The sequence below is a fragment of the Dryas octopetala genome, chromosome 8, assembly GCF_963921425.1.
Source record: "Dryas octopetala chromosome 8, drDryOcto1.1, whole genome shotgun sequence".
In the NCBI taxonomy this organism is placed as follows: Eukaryota; Viridiplantae; Streptophyta; class Magnoliopsida; order Rosales; family Rosaceae; genus Dryas; species Dryas octopetala.
This window is the reverse complement of record NC_141373.1, coordinates 17,774,994-17,792,969: the sequence shown is the minus strand read 5'-3', so window position 1 is coordinate 17,792,969 and position 17,976 is coordinate 17,774,994. Positions and strand designations below refer to the sequence as shown.

Below are 17,976 nucleotides of genomic sequence, written 5' to 3'. Positions count from 1 at the left end.
CTCCCCCTAGCTCAGCTTGTCCCCAATAGCTGGAGAACCCTTCTTCATGTTCTGACTTGGTGAAATTTATTGAGGGGTAGATATAGAGAAAACATAAGTGAGGCTAATCTCACAGTGAGGGAGATCATGCATTTTTATAACTTAAGTCTGACAGAAAAGGTCACAGGATATTTTTGGTATTTAACTCCCAGAAAGAGACGGTCACTAATTACTGACAATTCATCCTCCAATCATGACTAGAAAGGGTGTTTTGTGCATGTCAGTGGGGATTGGGAATTTGGGGACGATGATCCTAAAGATTTCCCAGTTCCTTAGAAGTGGAACTTTGAGGGTATTCCAGAGAATAGGAGGGCTTGTCCTATTCTCAATAAAAATGAAGGAAAAAGGATTCAGAAAATCACAAGTCTTAGAGATATCTCACCTTTAGGAGACAGTGTTTCAACTGTGGTTGCTCAAACGAGTCCTAGCCTCAAAGTTATCACTGAAACAAATGAGAAAATTGATCCAAAGGTTGATGGTTCTTCTAGTAAACCTGGGATCTCTCTTCTTCCCGCATTTGCCACCAAAAAACTCATGGTTCCAATGAGCCAGGTTTCAAAGAGAAAGAAGGAACTTCAAAGTAACCCCAGCCTCCTCATGCCCCTAAAAAAATTCAAATGCATACCTAAGAGGAAGCTTGAGATTCAAAAATCTCCTTCCAAGGAATGTAGCTCAGAGCAAGAGGTTGGTGAAGTAGCCGATAAGTCAAGTGAATAACTTCTAATTGCTCCTCCAATTAGAGAGTTGGAGAACCTTTCGAATCTAACCCCCAATTCTTCTGAGAATTTCAAGGCGACAATGCTGAAGATCCTTGAGGACTCAAATTTAACTATGCCTTCACCTGACCCATTGATTAGGGACATGAGCATTGAAGAAAGTTGCATTTTTGGCGTTGTAGCTCAAGTGAAGGTTCTTTCAATCATCACTTTATCTCTCTAAAAGCTTTTCTGGCATTAATATAGCTGGATGCTTATTCTAATGTTATCCCATGTTTTTTTCTCTATAGTCTTTGCTTGATAAAGCGAAGGTAAATGCTGACATGCAGAGGCTAAGAGATGAACTCGAAGATGAGGTTAAAGCTAGCCGCAAGGAACTTGAGCAAGTTCGTGAGGCTTCTTCCAGCGAGCATTCCCAATTAAAAGCCTCTCTTACCAGTCTTCAGAAAGATTTAGCTGCTATGGGTTCATCCTTGGAGAAAAGTAACACTGAACTATCAAATTCCAAAGTTCTCCTTGAAAGGAAAGAGCTTTCTCTAAAAGAACTCAAGGCTAAAATTGAGGCTAACTCTTCGTGGGTGTTAAGCTTAGAACTTGAGGTTGCAGAAAACACCGTTTCTTTGATAGTTCTTAAATCTAATTTGGCCGAGAAGGAAAGTGCTCTCCAACTGCTTCAGAAGAAGAACTTGGACCTGAAAGAAAAGCTTGCACTTCCTTTCATTGAAGATTCCCAAAATACATCGAAGTGGTCAATGCCTGCTTCTTGGAAGGCTTCGAAAGCTGTAAAGAGAAGATCAAGAAAGTATATATTTCTTGACATTAGAAATTTAGATACCATTACTCCTGAACATGGGGATGATGATCACCAATGAAATTTCATTAATTATAATTATGCACAAAATTTGTTTATGCGCAGTTTGAATCAAAATTTTCCTCATCGGGCCCCATTTTTCATGGATTTGTTCCCAGGCTCTACTTAAATCTAAATTGTATTTAGATTCAGGCCCCCAAATTATTGAACTTTAATGTAAGCCCAAGCTTTCTAGATGTGAGTTATTTTCTAAAAAAAAAGGGAAATAACTCATCATGACCTTTTGGTCTTCAAAGGTCGCGACGTGGGTTTGTCTTTGTAATCGAATCGTCGCAACTCTAGAATTAACTTCCTCTGGAACCCCAAAGGTTTCTTCGGCACGATCAACGAGAATTGGGTACGTGTTCTAGACACGTCCCTTCAGTTCCTGTTGTTCAATTCAGTCTACAAATTCTGATCTCACCAACCAATTTATTTACCCAAAAATCTTTCAAACTTAACAATCTAGTAAAGAAATGGCAAGCTCTTCGAATAATCCAACTTCCATCCCAAGTAATGGAATGCCGAATTCTGTCTCCATTCTTTCGAATGGAGATTTCTCGAGCGAAGTTTCGCCCCGCCCCAATGTACCACCCCTAGTTCCAAGTTCTCAACCAGACAGGTCCTATTTGACCCAAGCATCTGATTCTGATGGGGATGAAGATTGGATTCATGGATTGGCAGCTGAAAATGCCGCCACTCTGAGTTCCTTTCTCAATGTTTCGAGAAACTAGAGCTATATGGTGAATAGGCTTTAGACCGAGCTTCTCAAAGTCTAGACACAACTGTACGAGACTCATACCACCACTGCTCACCTTCGCGGGCGCTACATGTACTTGAGAAGTGCTGAAGGATGACCTAGACACCACAATCCTTCACCAACACCACGCGACCATGGAGGAAAAAGAGCGATGCTTCGAGGAAGGATTTGAACGCTTCAGGGCCTATGCAAAGGCTGTTGCTCCAGAGTTTACAGATTTTCCTACATCTAGAAATCGAATGGATTCAGTCTTCTACATACATGAGGAAGGTAATAAAAAAAGAAAGAAGATGAGTTCTTCTTCCTTTTATCACTTAGGAGCTGTGCGAGATGAAAACATCTATACAAAAAAATATTATGATTATTAAGAACTCAATAGGATCCCCCTTGAATTAGACAAGGAAAGAGGGAGTAGGTCACGTTGAGTTCTTATAGCAACAACCATTTCATCGGACATGCGTATTTTTGATTTTCCATTGGAGAAAAGCCTACTATCAGAATCGAACCGATGACCATCACATTACAAATGCGATGCTCTAACCTCTAAGCTAAGCGGGCTCGCATAACATAAATTGTACACGTAGACTAATTTGGTAAACTAATTCCATAGACCTCTTTAAAAATTCCAATCTATAAAAAGAATGGACATCTCGTACTTTTTGTGTATCAATTATCATTTCAACGATCAACTTCTCCCATAATGATATCTATACTACCTAGTCAAAATATGGTTTTGGGGGGTGGAATTTGTGGCGTCAGCCTATATGGTTAGACCGGGTCGACTGATCCATTTTAAATTTAAAACAGTTCTATACGGTTCATTCCTATTCTTTCTATGTCGTAGGGTTAAAACAAAAAAATATTTATTGTTTTCCTAATGTTTTCTCACATTTTCAATAAAACCTTCTTGTAATTCCAATCCTCGGGCTTTATTTGTAAAGTTTCTATTCCTCTGTAATTGAATCCCAAAGATCTATGAACTAACCCATGTTTGACTAACCAAGCAGACAAACGACCCTGCATCTTTTTTATCTCTCCCACATTTTTTTTGAGAAAAGAAAAGTCTCTGTCATCTGGCTCCTTCCACGCAATACGACTAGGATACAGAAGTTCCTATAAAAATGGGAAATGCCCTATCTTTGAGTGCAGTTTGAACTATTGATTTACGTAATTGAAAGTAACCACTTAGGTTTACGAAGAACATACGGCTCTTCGATAATGTATCACTTTGGGAATTTCAGGGCCTATCCGAAAGAGAATCCAGTACTTTTCGGTCGTGAATATTTGAATAGGACGAACCGCCTTGTGGATATCTTTGCTTCAGAACAAAACAATTAGAATTAGTCGGTCAATTGGAATGTATATTATCCAAGAGATTCTGAAATTGTGGAGACTTGGTTCAATCAAGCCACCGAGTATTGGAAACAGGCTATAGCGCTACCAACAAGCCACTCCACTACTGGTACAGTAAGTCCAAGTATTGCTTGACGTAAAACAAATAGTGGATTTGTTTATGTCTTTTGTTGAATCTTTTTCATGGCTCGATAGATAATTTGATAAGCCAATGATTTTTTTCCGTGTCAATTTGAACTTGCTTAATCTATTCAATTGCGACCTTATAATGCAATTGCATTCTCCGGTCGATCAGAATTGCTCCCCAACAAAGTTTTCGGAGTAGATGACTCGTGCTCCTTCAGGTTTTTTAAATTCTATGGGTGGCATAGCTACCAAGATCAATGCAGTCAATTATGTCTCTCCTAGAAGTTGGTTAGCTACTTCTCATTTTGTTCTAGGATTATTCTTCATATTCGTAGGTCATTTATAGCATGCAGGAAAGAAGGAGTAGGTCACGTTGAGTTCTTAATAATCATGTCTGCTACTCAGTTTATCTGATTATTACAGGAATGAACCTAATCCGGAATATGAACCATAAAAGAAAATAACAATTAAACAAATCACAAGAATGCAATTTCAATAGTAATATTCCATTTCAGTGATCATTATTATTACTAGCTCTTCTAGTCATTACATTTAGAAAATTCATAAAGGTTTTTCATTCTTATACTACTACATTTGGATGAAATCTAATCTATTCGGATAAAAATTTTTTTTATTTTTTATTGATTCATGTCAAAAAGACATAAATTGAGTAAAAGATCTTCTTTTTTATTTCAATGAATTCATTTTTATGTTATTTCGTGGATCACACCGCTTTTGTTTTGGTTCGACCTATAATCATAAATGAAATAGCGGACGGTATAAATTTAGCAACACTTTTCCCCCAGGATCCATTGCATGAAAGGGATGATCTAGAGCTTAGAGTTGTAAATTAATACCAAGTTATTGATGCAAACCTCAAGATATTATTACAATGAGGGATGGACAAAAATCTAAGGCTTTGATTCAAAATTATCTTGATTCATCCACCCGTGAGGCAGACCTAAGTCAGAATGACCTTTCTTTGAAACACTTTGGTAGGGGAGGCGGTAAGGATTAGATCGAAATCAATTGGGAAAAATGTGAAAGAAGAAAAGAAAGAGGGTGTGTGATAGGTAGTGATCTATTTTTCTTCAAATAAATCCCTAAATTCTAAACTACCCGTTATCCAATAAAAACATAAAATTCCTAATAATAAACCAAAATCCCCAACATGATTAGTTACAAATGCTTTTTGACAAGCATTCGCCGGACTCTAGGAGGATGTTCAATAACCCAAGGAAAGGGAAGAATCGGTGAATTTTCCCTAGATACATCTATTCAATTAAATTTTGGACCTATTCTGAATATATGGATTGTGCTAAAGATTCAGAAACTGGTCAAGTTTTAGCAAAAGACGCTCTCCGGGGTCGTATTGATTGGTTGAAAGATCTGAAAGAGAACATTGTTCTAAGGGGGATGATACCCTTGTAATTTCCGGCGCATGGTAAACATTGGTACTCCAGTGTATTTCTCACTCTCAGTCAGAATAAATATGTTTTCGAACCCTCTCTTTAAAATTAAACGTGTATACTCCCGCGCGAATCTCTGCAATCACTTGTTCTGATTCTACATATTGATCATTTTGAACTAAAGTTAAACTTTTAGGGCTAACGTAAGATCTGCTCAAGGACCTACCGGTTTACGTAAATATCTAATGCATTCTCCGACTGGGGAAATTATTTTTGGAGGAGAAACTATGCGTGTCTTGAATCTCATGTAAATACTATAGAATAAGGTTTGATCCTATTCATGGGGATTCCGTAAAAATTCCATTCGAAAAAGAGAAGATTCGAAACAATTTGGATTTTTTGGAGATTGGATGCAGTTACTAATTCATGATCTAACATGTACAGAATAAAAACTGCAACGTCTTCCTAGTTATATCGCGAATCTTTTAGATAAGCCTCTTAAAGAATTAGCAGGCCTAGTATATTGCGTTGTGTGATTTGATCAAAATTATGATTTTACAGATTTATAATGAGAAACTGTCATCCCATTGCCCTCAGGGGACCTTACTAGGTTTGAAAACCTTTAGAAACATTTTCCTATGAAAGATTGATTTCCAGAATCCCAAAACATTTCCACAAAATTGATTTAACACCTCAACTGCAGCAGTATATGGTAAACATGCATAAAAACCCATAAATAACAATAAATCATATGGTCGATACATATTATGTACAACTATGATGTCAACTGCGAAATCAACTACCATAGCGAGAGTGCCCTAATAAACAGAGATAGGAACTCGCAATTGAGAAACCGAATCAGTTATGAGCCCTGGCTTCGCACAATTACACGATATACGTGACAACACGGCTAAGCACCCCATAACGTAAGTGATCAATTCTTCTAGAAGGTTTAGAGACTTGAATCCAAGGTCATCGACGAGTCTACCCTTACTCTCAGACCAAACACAATAAGCATAATAGTATGTTATAACAGTTTAAAAACTACACATACACACACAAAGTCCATAGTCAAGAATGTAGAATAAATCCTCCTACTTGGAATCCAATGCTTTTCATGTATTCTCTTCGACAAGCCTTCTACGTTCGCGCACGATCCTATCTTGGCAAATCCTCCATAACTAGATAAAATTATAGAAACCTTAACCTCTTAGTAACTCAGTAACTTGGTAATTGGGTAATCCGGTAAAAACAAGATTGACAAAAGAAAACAGATTCTAAGTTATGGATGATTAATAATAAGGGAAGATGGTATGACCTTTTCCTCTAGTCACATGTCGCTCGTTTCTAGTCTTAAGTGAACTAAAATATTCTCTTTACAATTTACTTAAGGGTTCACAAGTTTCAATTTTTATCTTAAAGTCAAACCAATTGACTAGTTGCTTTAACTCAAAGCAAATCCTGAAAATAATTTAGATTAATCCAATTTAATCTCTACAATTGAAACTTGCTAATCCTAGCATGCTAATTATCTTTAAATAAACAAATAAGTCTCCAAAAATAAGGATAGGGATGCTTAATTAATAAATAAATCCTACTTAATTAATCTAAACATGCATCCTATTATTAAAGCATAAAAAAAAAAATAAATAAAGCATAAATAATAAAGTACTTACTCGGTTATAAACCTCCAAAGCTAGACTCTATTCCTATGGACTTCTCTTTACACTTCCAAAACTAAACTATGAAAAGTTTATTCCCTTTTGGTATGTCTCTTCTTAGAGAGACTCCCAAATAACCAAAGAGTGAGTAACTCTAACATCACTTGGTGGTGCAAGTGAAAATGAGGGACAAGAGTCTCTATTTATATGCACTAGAGGGTTGGAAGAAGTTATAAATCTTCAATGTAGGACAAATTGCACTAAAAATGCTGAAAAGCGGCTTAAAATTCGAAGTTGGTCAACAATACCCATCAAAATACTAGTTTACACTCACAAACTATCCACGGGTCGACCCACAAGCATACACACGGGTAAGCTTAACCCAGCGTGAACAGTGACCAACTTTTAATGAAACGAACAGCCCAGATCAATCCTTATTAATGAGATTGTGCTGCTAAGATTAAAACCCGGAGATTGATTACGTGAGACGTGCGTACGGAAGCTCAGTGTGAGCTCGTCTACTTGGCTCCAGTTGTCGCCGCGTCAGCCTACTCGTCCATTCACAGCACATCACGTGTCACTGTCAGTCCCAGTTAGCAAACAAAATTAATTCTTTTGTTTTCCTATTTTCTAATTTCTCCAAACTTCATAAAATCACTAAAAATAGCTCGGGACTCCAAATAATTCCCCGAAAAATTTTACTGACTCGTAGTGATTAATCCTAATTTCCTGTAACCTCAAAACAAAAAATTGATCTCCAGAAAAATTACGAAAAAATTCAACTCCAGTGAATTTAATTCTCAAAAATTAATTCCAACTTGATAATCACCAAATACACACTCAAGGGTACTAGTGCTCAACTCTAAATCTCTAATAGTACAAGTTAATTGCACAAAAGCTAAAGAAAACTTCATTCAATTTAAGAAATCTTAAGTTTTTAAGGACAAAAGAAATTCAAAATACGTGTCAAAACACGATAGGATTGCAAAAATCTGAGGTGTTATAACACCAATATACCAAAAAACTACGGAGCGATAGCCGTGGATCGAAAAGTAGAAAAAAGAAAATCTTCATTCAAAGATTGGTTCCCTAATCTAAAAGATTTTGCTTCTAGTTAATATCTAAACTAAAAAAGAAAAAAAAAGCATATATTGTTTTGCTGAATTTCTTTTAGAGTGCTATTATTCCCACCTTCATGTCTTATCACTACTACAAAAAAGCTCATACATATCAGTAATTTACCGATATCTAAGGCCCCTAAAATTCGATATTGGAAAGCGTGATATCTATTCTCATTGGTTTACATATCAATTTTGAACTGATATCTATAGAGGTTTTTAAATCAGTTTCTTTTTTAAATACGATATATTTTCCCTTCCCGGATGGTTAAAAACACAATAAATGATATATTTATAATATATTATATAAGTATTATATTTATAACCGATATCATATATATTAATAATATGAGTTTTAGTCGTATAACTGGTATAATTATTTCCATAGACATCTGTATTGTGTATAATAACCGATATCTTAGATCAGACTTATATGTTCCTGAATTACGGAACTGGTATACACTGTATCATAGACATCGGTATTAGTTCTCATAAATGATATATGATATGTGAATTATATGTGTTTGAAATATAAAACTGGTATTTATATTTTCATAGATATCGGTATTTTTATAATAACTAATATCGTATATATGAATTATATGTTTTAAGAGTATGGAACTGGTATAAATATTTGTATAGATATCCGTATTGGTGATTAAAAATGATATCGTATATTTGAATTATATGTTTAAAAAGTATGGAACGGGTATAAATATTTTTATAGATATCGGTATTGGTGATAAAAAATGATATCAAGACATCTATTATATGTGTTTTTATTGTAGAACCGATTATGAAGCCATTATTGGTATCAGTTTATATTCCCAAAATAGATATCTATTCTCTATACCATTTCAGTTTTTACATTAGAATTGATCTAATATATTTCGAAATTAGGGTTATGTGGCACCTGTTTTAATATCGGATTTATTTTCAAAAAACTGATATAATTGGTTAACACCATTGAACCATCCAGTGCATATTTATTTAGTGACCAATTTTACCTGCACAGATAAGCTAAACTGATTCATTTCATTCAACAATCCATTCCATTCATCAAATGTCATATATTTCAAAGGACCCAAAAGTTGTCATATCACAAAAATTAGGAGGAGATCTCATCATCTCTAACTACCCCTTCCTTCAAATATGTCTAAGCTAGCTAGGCTAGGCATCACTTAAAACCTACCCTTTACAAAAACTATTAGGCAATAGGCTAGGCATGCAATTCCCCATTCCCCTTTACAAAATATGGGCATGGCAGCATTTAAATTAATTGATCTAAGTTCTATAATATCCACAAAATGGCACATCCAGCCATCACCACATATACCTAAGCCTACACATAATTCAAGTTAACAAAGTCACCCCATTCTTCTCGAACATCATCAATTTGGTCTTTGGTGTAACTGCATCGCTTGATCTTCGATTTGCTCCACTGAAAACACAAAGGAAAATTGCATCAGCTCAATAGTAAGGTAGCTTAAACCTTGCTCATACTAAAATAATGCTTGCAGCTAGCTTGTGCAAATTCACATAACTAACACCGTGGGAAATAGATGCTAGACAACTTTTCAAAGGTTAAGAGAAATTAGACATGCAGTAGAATGGTTAAGTTTGATGTATTATTAGTGACAAACAAAAGAGAACTTAGTACAAGTTGAATGCTTACATAAGAAAGGAACAATATATAGCTTGTAGAAAACAGAATTTTGACAACCATGATAATGGCCAAGAGTGGTTTTGGTACTGACCAGTCTTTTAAGGCAGGTTCAGATGGAACCCTTCTTTACTGCAAGGAGAAACGAGAGATGGTAAATAGAAAGTATAGTTCTTAATCTTATAATTTAATTTTTTTAATTTTTTCTTTTTTACATGAATATAATTGATGAAGAAAATCCATTTGAGTAGGTTCCAGCTGTATTCAATATAAGCAATGCAGTTAACCAAAATTTCAGAAACTTCAAGCAAGGATGTAAGCAAATATATACTGTACGTGAAGGTCATTTGGATTCGATTTTACCGTGCTCTCAAACTCAAGATTCGTATCCTCAATAATGTCCTTCATGTACCTCATAACGTAGTAACCACATTCAACCCCTCCAGGTTGTTTAGGACACTGACCACAAGAAGAAAACAGTGGCATGCATATAGAGTTAGTGTGTATTCATACAGGTTTTAAATAGGAATGGCAGAAATAGTAATTAGGAAAACATTAATGAATTATTTGGAATACATACTGAAAGATGCTTCCACTGTATTGTTTTGCGAGTTCACCTACCCGTAACTACATTGAATTGTCTAATCGCACTGAATCAACAAAACAACACAATCAGTTACACCCCAATAAATTATCCCTAGTGCATAAACCAATAAATATATAAGGGAGCATCAACTCACGTGTTGACAATGTCCATCCATCCCTGGTCAAAGGTCGGTTTTGCAAGAGGGTCCATTATATAAACAATGTCTTTATCTTCAGAAATTATGGTCAACGTCCAATGCGACCTTTCAAAAAGGGTAGCACTATAATTAGCATGCATGAATAAATGGTAGGCATAAAAAAGGTTCAAGAAAGTCAGTTAATCATCTAAACACCCTTACCCAGAATTGTAAGGCACCAAGAAAACACGATCGCTTTTTCCTTGCTGAAAACGAGCTGCCATGTAGGTTGATCGTTTCTCTGAGCTTGCTACTCCAACAGAAACACGGGCCGGATCCACCAAACCAACCATATCAATCATCTTGGACCTGACCAGCTTATCATATAGGTGCCTAATAGTATTTAATTAAAAAATACATATCAGAGCAGATCAGTAGGACAAAACATGACTAGCTTTTCAATTAAACTTAACTACCTCATATAAACCACTATGCATGTCGCAGAGAGTTCCTGCATCTCCATGAGGGAAGTTATATCCTCTCTCAAGATAAATAGTTTTCGGACTTCTCCAAAGACTTCTTCCTCTATCTCAGATGTGATTGTTTTTCCACTCTCATACATTGCTTCCCGGGCATAATGATACAATAGCTTGCAATTTGTCGGCACAAGCTTCTCAGCTTGTGCATCCTTCTTGAATAATTCCTTCACCTTGCCAGGCACTTGTTTCTTCTGCATCTGCCATCGTTAAGCACAAAGACCCAAGGTTAAGTGAGTAATGAAAGAAAAATAAAGAGACATAAGTAATGAAAGTACGTACTATATTTACCTTATCATTGTATTCAATTACAAGGTCTTTAGGCCAAGCGACATGGCTGCCAACGGCATCATCAACGGTTTTTAACTTTTCTCGGACTGGAATGGGAAGCAAAGCTTGTCCATCAATGGCAATGTCAATTGCAACCCGCAGGTTGGCATCACCCAACGGAACCCCATGCACTTCCTTAGATGCAAGATCAATAATTGAACTGTATGCAACAATCTTTCTAGTAGTTCCCAAAGTCAGTTTGCAAGACTTTTCCTAAGCAAACATAGTACATACCAATACATAAATAAAGTGCTATTCAAAACGCTAAAACAACACCATCTCAGACCAATACCTTTACTGTGCAGTCAGCGATGACGTCTTTGTGTACTGACTCCTTCCTTTCTAGCTCAACCACCGCAGCCTTACACTTTCCCTCATCCTGGCAGCTTGCTTTATCGGAGACAATCCCATGGCCTGGAAGTGTCTTAGGTGTAAGAACACCCTTCTCATTCTCGCGCGCCTCCAACTTTTCAATTCTCTCTAACAACATTTTACACATTTCACGCTCCTTTTCTAACATGGCCGCCAACTCATTTTTTGAGACTAGTTCCCTAGGTTTTCTGGGAATGTTGAAGTATGTGGTAGGGTTGACAGTCCCCCTACTGCCCTTACCCTACCATGGGTGTCCGGAGTCTCCAAAGCCATAGTTAGAACGTCCACTGCACCCTCGACTTTCAATTCTCCTTGCTTCTTTTTCTCCAGCAATTCGTCCTGCCACATGTCCATGACAAATTACATTACACAAAAATGACCTCATCAATTATGAATCCACTACAATAACAGGTCAGAATTCTTACAATGACATCAGCCACCGATTGTACTTCCTCAGTTAAGTTCCCATTAGAATCTTCACGTGCCTTCTTCCATAGAACAAAATGGTCAAGATCCTACAATGCCACATTTTGTTTCCTCTATCCATAGAACCAAATTTAACATTAAAAAAGCAAGTGAAAAATGCTAGTTAAACTAGACATGCAGATATCCATTCACAAGCTTACCAAATCCTCCTCAAGCCTATATATCCTTTTCGCGACAATCTATGGTGATACTTCCTCTTTGCAGTTCTCTTGCTTTGTGCCTCATGTAGTTCCTACAATTAAGTACAAGGAACCAAACTATAACACATATCATGAGGAAAATGGGTTCTTGAAATAACCAAAATTTAATACTTTGCAAATATCAAATGTAGCTGGAGCAACAGCTTTTGGCAGCAGCTAGCACAAATGAACAAGCTTACCATAAATGAGTCTGATAGTCGGCGTGCAACAAATGCCTCCCAATGTCGTTTCTCAATGAAGTTCTCATATTGCTTGGGTGTGAGTTTCAAAGCCTTTGGATCGTCCTTGAATGGAAGCATGTATTTTTTTGTAAGATTAGTCTTGAATGTTCTCCACTTAATGCTAGCTGAAGACAACACCATCTTTAGGCTTGTAGAGGGAAGATCAAAGGCAGCCTATATTTAGGGTTAATGAGGACAAACAATCATTAAAAATGTAGCAAATACCTCAGGATAAACATGCAGCTAATTAACGGTTACAATAGGTAAAATGAAGCTGAAATACCTCAACATCCTCCCAGATTTTTTTTTTAAGTCCTTATCCACCTTCGGCCAGCTTTCTTCAATAATAGGGACTGTGGTCCTCGCCTTAACCCCTATGTATGAAGCTAAAGTCTGACGAGCTTCTCCTACCGGTACACCATGTGTATTATACTGCACTTGAACTTTTCGGCCTAAAGCTTTCTTCACAGTTACATGGTGCATCTGTGTAATTCCCCGAGTGGAACTACTATCAGCAGTAGTAATCGTCGCTTGCTTCGAACTTGAGCTTGCTTTGGCATCCACATTCTCCTCATCTTCAGGTGGGACTTTGGTTGCCTTTGGTGTGGACACTGCACCTTTCTTTCCTTTTGGCGTTCTCCTGCCTTTTCTTTTTCCCTTCTTGCCTTTCGGTGTTGCCATTACTCGAAGATCAAAACTGTAGCAAAATTGTGTAATTAAAAACAAAAATTACAGTACATACATAAGTAAGCCATGGAAAACAGCCTAAGTAAGTAAGCATCTACAAGGGAAATTAACACAAGGTATACACATCTATAAGAAAGCATGGATATACACAAGGAAAACACAAGCCTCTCACCTCTATTAATCAATATATACACATCTGTAAGCAATGTTTTAACAGTCTAAGTAAGTATGCCTCTACAAGGAAAACACAAGGTATACACATCTATAAGAAAGCATGGATATACACAAGGAAAACACAAGCCTCTCACCTCTATTAATTAATCAATACTAACACTTAGTAAACTTAGTAAATAATACAAGGAAAATAGCCTAAGTAAGTAAGCCATGAAATATTCAACTTGGTAAAATATACAAGGAAAACAGCCTAAAAAAATACAAATCGTTCTTGAAATGAAAGAAATGAAAGTAGAAAGTATTCAAATTAAATTACAAATTAGCATCAAATTACATGACAAAAAAATGCATGGATTATGGTTTTTGTTTTCTTGAGTGATCAATCCATATGCCCTCGCAATTATCTCTCTTGTAAGTGTTATCACCATCACCAAGTATATCATCAAATTCCTCGATAGATTGTATTCCTTCAGTAAAGGATTGAGCGTGAACACCAGTGTCCCCTAAGTCATCCTCATGTGCACCATCTTGATAATCTGTAGTCGGGGCTGCAAGCACTACTGACCAGCTAGAGTCGAGTGGGTCCTCTACATAAAAGACTTGCTTCACTTGGGCAGCCAAAGCAAATGCGTCTCTCTTGTGACCTATCCTATTCAAGTTTACCAAAAGGAACCCTAATTCATCTGTTTTTTATTCCCTTTTTGTTCACTATCCATTCACACTTAAACAAAGGCACCTAAAAACCGTTATAATCAAGCTCCCAAATCTCTTGGATAACCCCATAGAAAGCCATATCAGCGTAAACTGGATTTTTATCCTTCGCGCTCGCCACCTGCATTGTATTTGCCACCAAGCTCACCCCACTGTTTTGGACAGAACGTACCATGTCACGTGTTTTTGTGTGATAATGGCACCCCTTATCTCATAACCCTCGTATTTAAGCACACTCATAGGTGGCCCTTGAGCTAGTCGCCTCAATGAGGGTGTTATGTCATTCGATCCACTGTTTATCTCATCTACCTCCTATATTAATTATTAATGGTTAATTAACACTTTTAAAATATATTAATTATTACCAAACGTTTACAAAGGGTAAGTGCATTGAAAGGGTAATTAAAAGTATAATACCTTGTCACGTAACTAATAGATAAACGTGCGGTTATGCTCATCTAGCATCCACTTTTCACTCTTCTTTTTACTCTTATAAAAGTCACTCAAGTAAGCCTTATGTAATCTGCAAATAGATTTCATAAAATTTAACCAATTGTAACTTACTATATAAGTGTTAGTAACTTAGTTATTCTATAAGTGTTAGTGGTGGATAAAATGTAACTTACTCAACATAAGGGTCGACCTCATCAGCATTCTCCAATACACAACGGTGTGCCTGCTCCCAGTCTTCACGGTGGACTGATTGTACCTTAGCACCTGAGATAGGTCTGCTAAAGGTTGGTTGACCCATTTGCGAAGGAGGGATTCCAACTGATTTTGCATCAGACAAATACTCGGAGCAAAACTCCACAGCTTCCTCACCTATATAACTCTCAACGATGCTGCCCTCCGGACGGTTATGGTTCCTTACAAAACCCTTTAGCACTTTCATGCCTCTTTCAAATGGATACATCCATCTATAATAGACCAGTCCACACAATCGAACCTCTCTAATAAGGTGCACGGTTAAGTGAATCATTATATCGAAGAATGAAGGTGGAAAGATCTTCTCCAATAAACACAATGTCGTTACAAGTTCTGATTGGATTTTATCCAACTTTGACACATCAATCACTTTATTACATAGGGCATTAAAGAAGAAACATAACCTAGTAATCGCGTATCTCACATGCTTGGGCAGCACCGAACGTATGGCTACTGGTAACAATTGTTGCATCAAGGCGTGGCAATCATGGGACTTAAGACCAAATAGTTTCAACTCTTGCATGGATACTAGATTTCTTATGTTCGAGCTGTAACCTTCTGGGACCTTTATACCCATCAAAGATCTGCATAATGCCTGTTTCTCACCCCTAGACAGTGTATATGGAGCAGCAGGTAGAAAGGTTCTTTTCGGCCCAACTTTGGGTGCCAAGTCAAGTCGTACCCCTATTTCCATAAGATCTAGACGGGAAGCAATCCCATCTTTTGTCTTCCCTGGAATGTTTAGTAAGGTTCCAATAAGACTCTCGCACACGTTCTTTTCGATGTGCAGAACATCTAGAGAATGCCGAATGTGAAGAGACTTCCAATATTCAAGGTCAAAGAATGAATATGGACCTTTTCTTCCAACATGGAAAATGAGTTTCACCACCTAGGCTGCTCTACATGTTGCTTTCTGAAGATACAATTGATACCCGACACTTTAGCTAAGACCTCCTCTCCACTTAGAGGTTTAGGAGCATAACCAAATTCCTGCTTGTTATTAAACGTTGTCATTTCATTCCGATATGGATGGTGGCGTGGCAAGAACCTTCTGTGGCCTTAAAAACTGTTATTCCTACCATGTTTCAGCCTAACACTATCCGTGTTTTCACCGTAGATGGGACACGCTTTATACCCTTTAATGGTGCACCCCGACAAATTACCATAAGCGGGAAAGTCATTGATTGTCCACAAGAGTACACCCTTCAAGGTAAATGTGTTTTTTTCTAAACCCATCATACATCCCATTAATTCCATTCCATAATGCTTTTAGATCATCAATCAATGGTTGCAAATAGACATCTATGTCATTTCATGGCTGCTTAGAACTGGAAATCAAAAGAGTTAACATCATAAACTTCCTCTTCATGCAAAGCCATGGAAGAAGGTTATACGTCACTAAGATGACGGGCCAACAACTATATCGGCTACTTAAGGAACTATGTGGGTTGATCCCATCTGCCGAAAGAGCCAACCTTAGATTTCTAGGCACATTTTCAAAATCTGGCCACTTATGGTCAACCAACTTCCAAGCCGGAGAATCAGCTGGATGACGTAGCATGCCATCGTTGACTCTATGATCAGCATGCCAAGTAAGATCCTTTGATGTCTCACCACATTTAAACATTCGTTTAAACCTTGGAATAGATGGAAAGTACCACAAGACTTTTGCCGGAACCCCTTCTTGCTCAACCCCTTGCTTGTTTAATTTCCACCTAGATTGGTCACACTTGGGGCACCTACTTTCATCTTCGTACTCATTTCTATACAAAATACAATCGTTTAGGCATGCATGAATCTTATCATACTTCATTCCTAAAGCAGACAATGTCTTCTTTGCCTCATACATAGACAAGGGTAGCACATGACCTTAATTTTAGCAGCATATCACCAATAGCAACTAGCAGTTCATAAAAGCTAATATCAGACCACCCATGTTTTGCCTTCAGATTGAATAGTCTAACCAATGCAGATAGCTTGTTGTACTTCACACAATTATCATATAAGGGTCTCAATCCTTCATCAACATAATGACTAAACTCGTATGGATTATCATTGAAATTATCAAAGGCACTCTCACACATGTTTACTGTTTCGGACCCACAGACACTAGGTTCTCTTTCGTTTTTTGTATCTCTACTTGTACAACCATCAACTTCACCGTGCCATATCCACTTCGCATACCTTATGTCAAAACCATTAAATTATAGATGCTCCCTAATCACTCTAACGGTATACCTTTTCAAGTTTACACATTTCAAGCAAGGACAATAGATGTACTTCGGATTGGTAGCATTCTGTAATCCAATTCTCAAAAAACTCTCAACTAGGGCCTCATACTCCACAGACCTTCTATCAGCATGCATCCATGTTTTATCCATACTTTTACACAAAATAACACCATTTCAATATAAACCCAAGTAAACATATGCAAAAGGAAGCATATTAACTGATAATATATAACTAATATTAATGTCAATTTTAATTAGCAGAAACTCATCTAAAGAACACATATACCTTTACCTAGAACTCATCAAATATTCAATTATATTGACACCATATGACCTAGTTGAAGCCTGGCAATGTATTGGGTTTAAACCTATATATCTTTACCTAGAACTCTACCCTTAATTGCAAAAGCCACATAATATATTAGACCTCAAACCCAAAATCAAACAAATTAACCACATACCCAAATTCATAACACAGTCGACCCAAGTTCCATATTTCAGTTAAATACAAACAATTCCAGCACCCAAATTCAAACAAACCCAAGTTCAAACAATCTACAAAACACCCAAATACAAACAAATCCAAATTCCAAAAACACCCAAATAACAAAACACCCAAATAGTAATGCATACATGTTCAAACAACTTGCAGATATTAGAACCCTTAATCCGGAATCTAAACTTCAAATTAAAAAGAAAAAATAACAAAACAATCTTATCAAATACCTGAAATCACGAAGGCTGGGTAGGGGTATCGGGAAGGGTTCTCTTGGTCGATCTCGATCTCGCGACGTTGTTCAGAATCTTCTCTCTCTCTCTCTCTCTCTCTCTCTCTCTCTCTCTCTCTCTCTCTCTCTCTCTCTCTCTTCTCTCTCTTTGCGACTTCTCAGACTTATCTCTATCTCT

General features: G+C 37.0%; 1 protein-coding gene and 1 non-coding gene across 2 annotated transcripts; both read right to left on the bottom strand.

The window, feature by feature from the left end:
- Positions 1–2,850: 2,850 nt before the first annotated feature.
- On the bottom strand, positions 2,851–2,923 carry TRNAT-UGU (transfer RNA threonine (anticodon UGU)). Its single transcript has one exon. It is a non-coding gene; the product is annotated as a tRNA-Thr (tRNA).
- Positions 2,924–13,777: 10,854 nt separating this feature from the next.
- On the bottom strand, positions 13,778–17,220 carry LOC147277714 (uncharacterized). The gene is made up of 6 exons (XM_086255701.1): positions 17,078–17,220; positions 16,709–17,023; positions 16,315–16,602; positions 14,761–15,699; positions 14,577–14,657; positions 13,778–14,072 (listed from the first exon to the last, which is right to left on the bottom strand). The coding sequence occupies exons 1-6, from the start codon at positions 17,218–17,220 to the stop codon at positions 13,778–13,780; spliced, it is 2,061 nt and encodes a 686-aa protein (XP_086111827.1).
- Between the last annotated feature and the right edge of the window lie 756 nt (positions 17,221–17,976).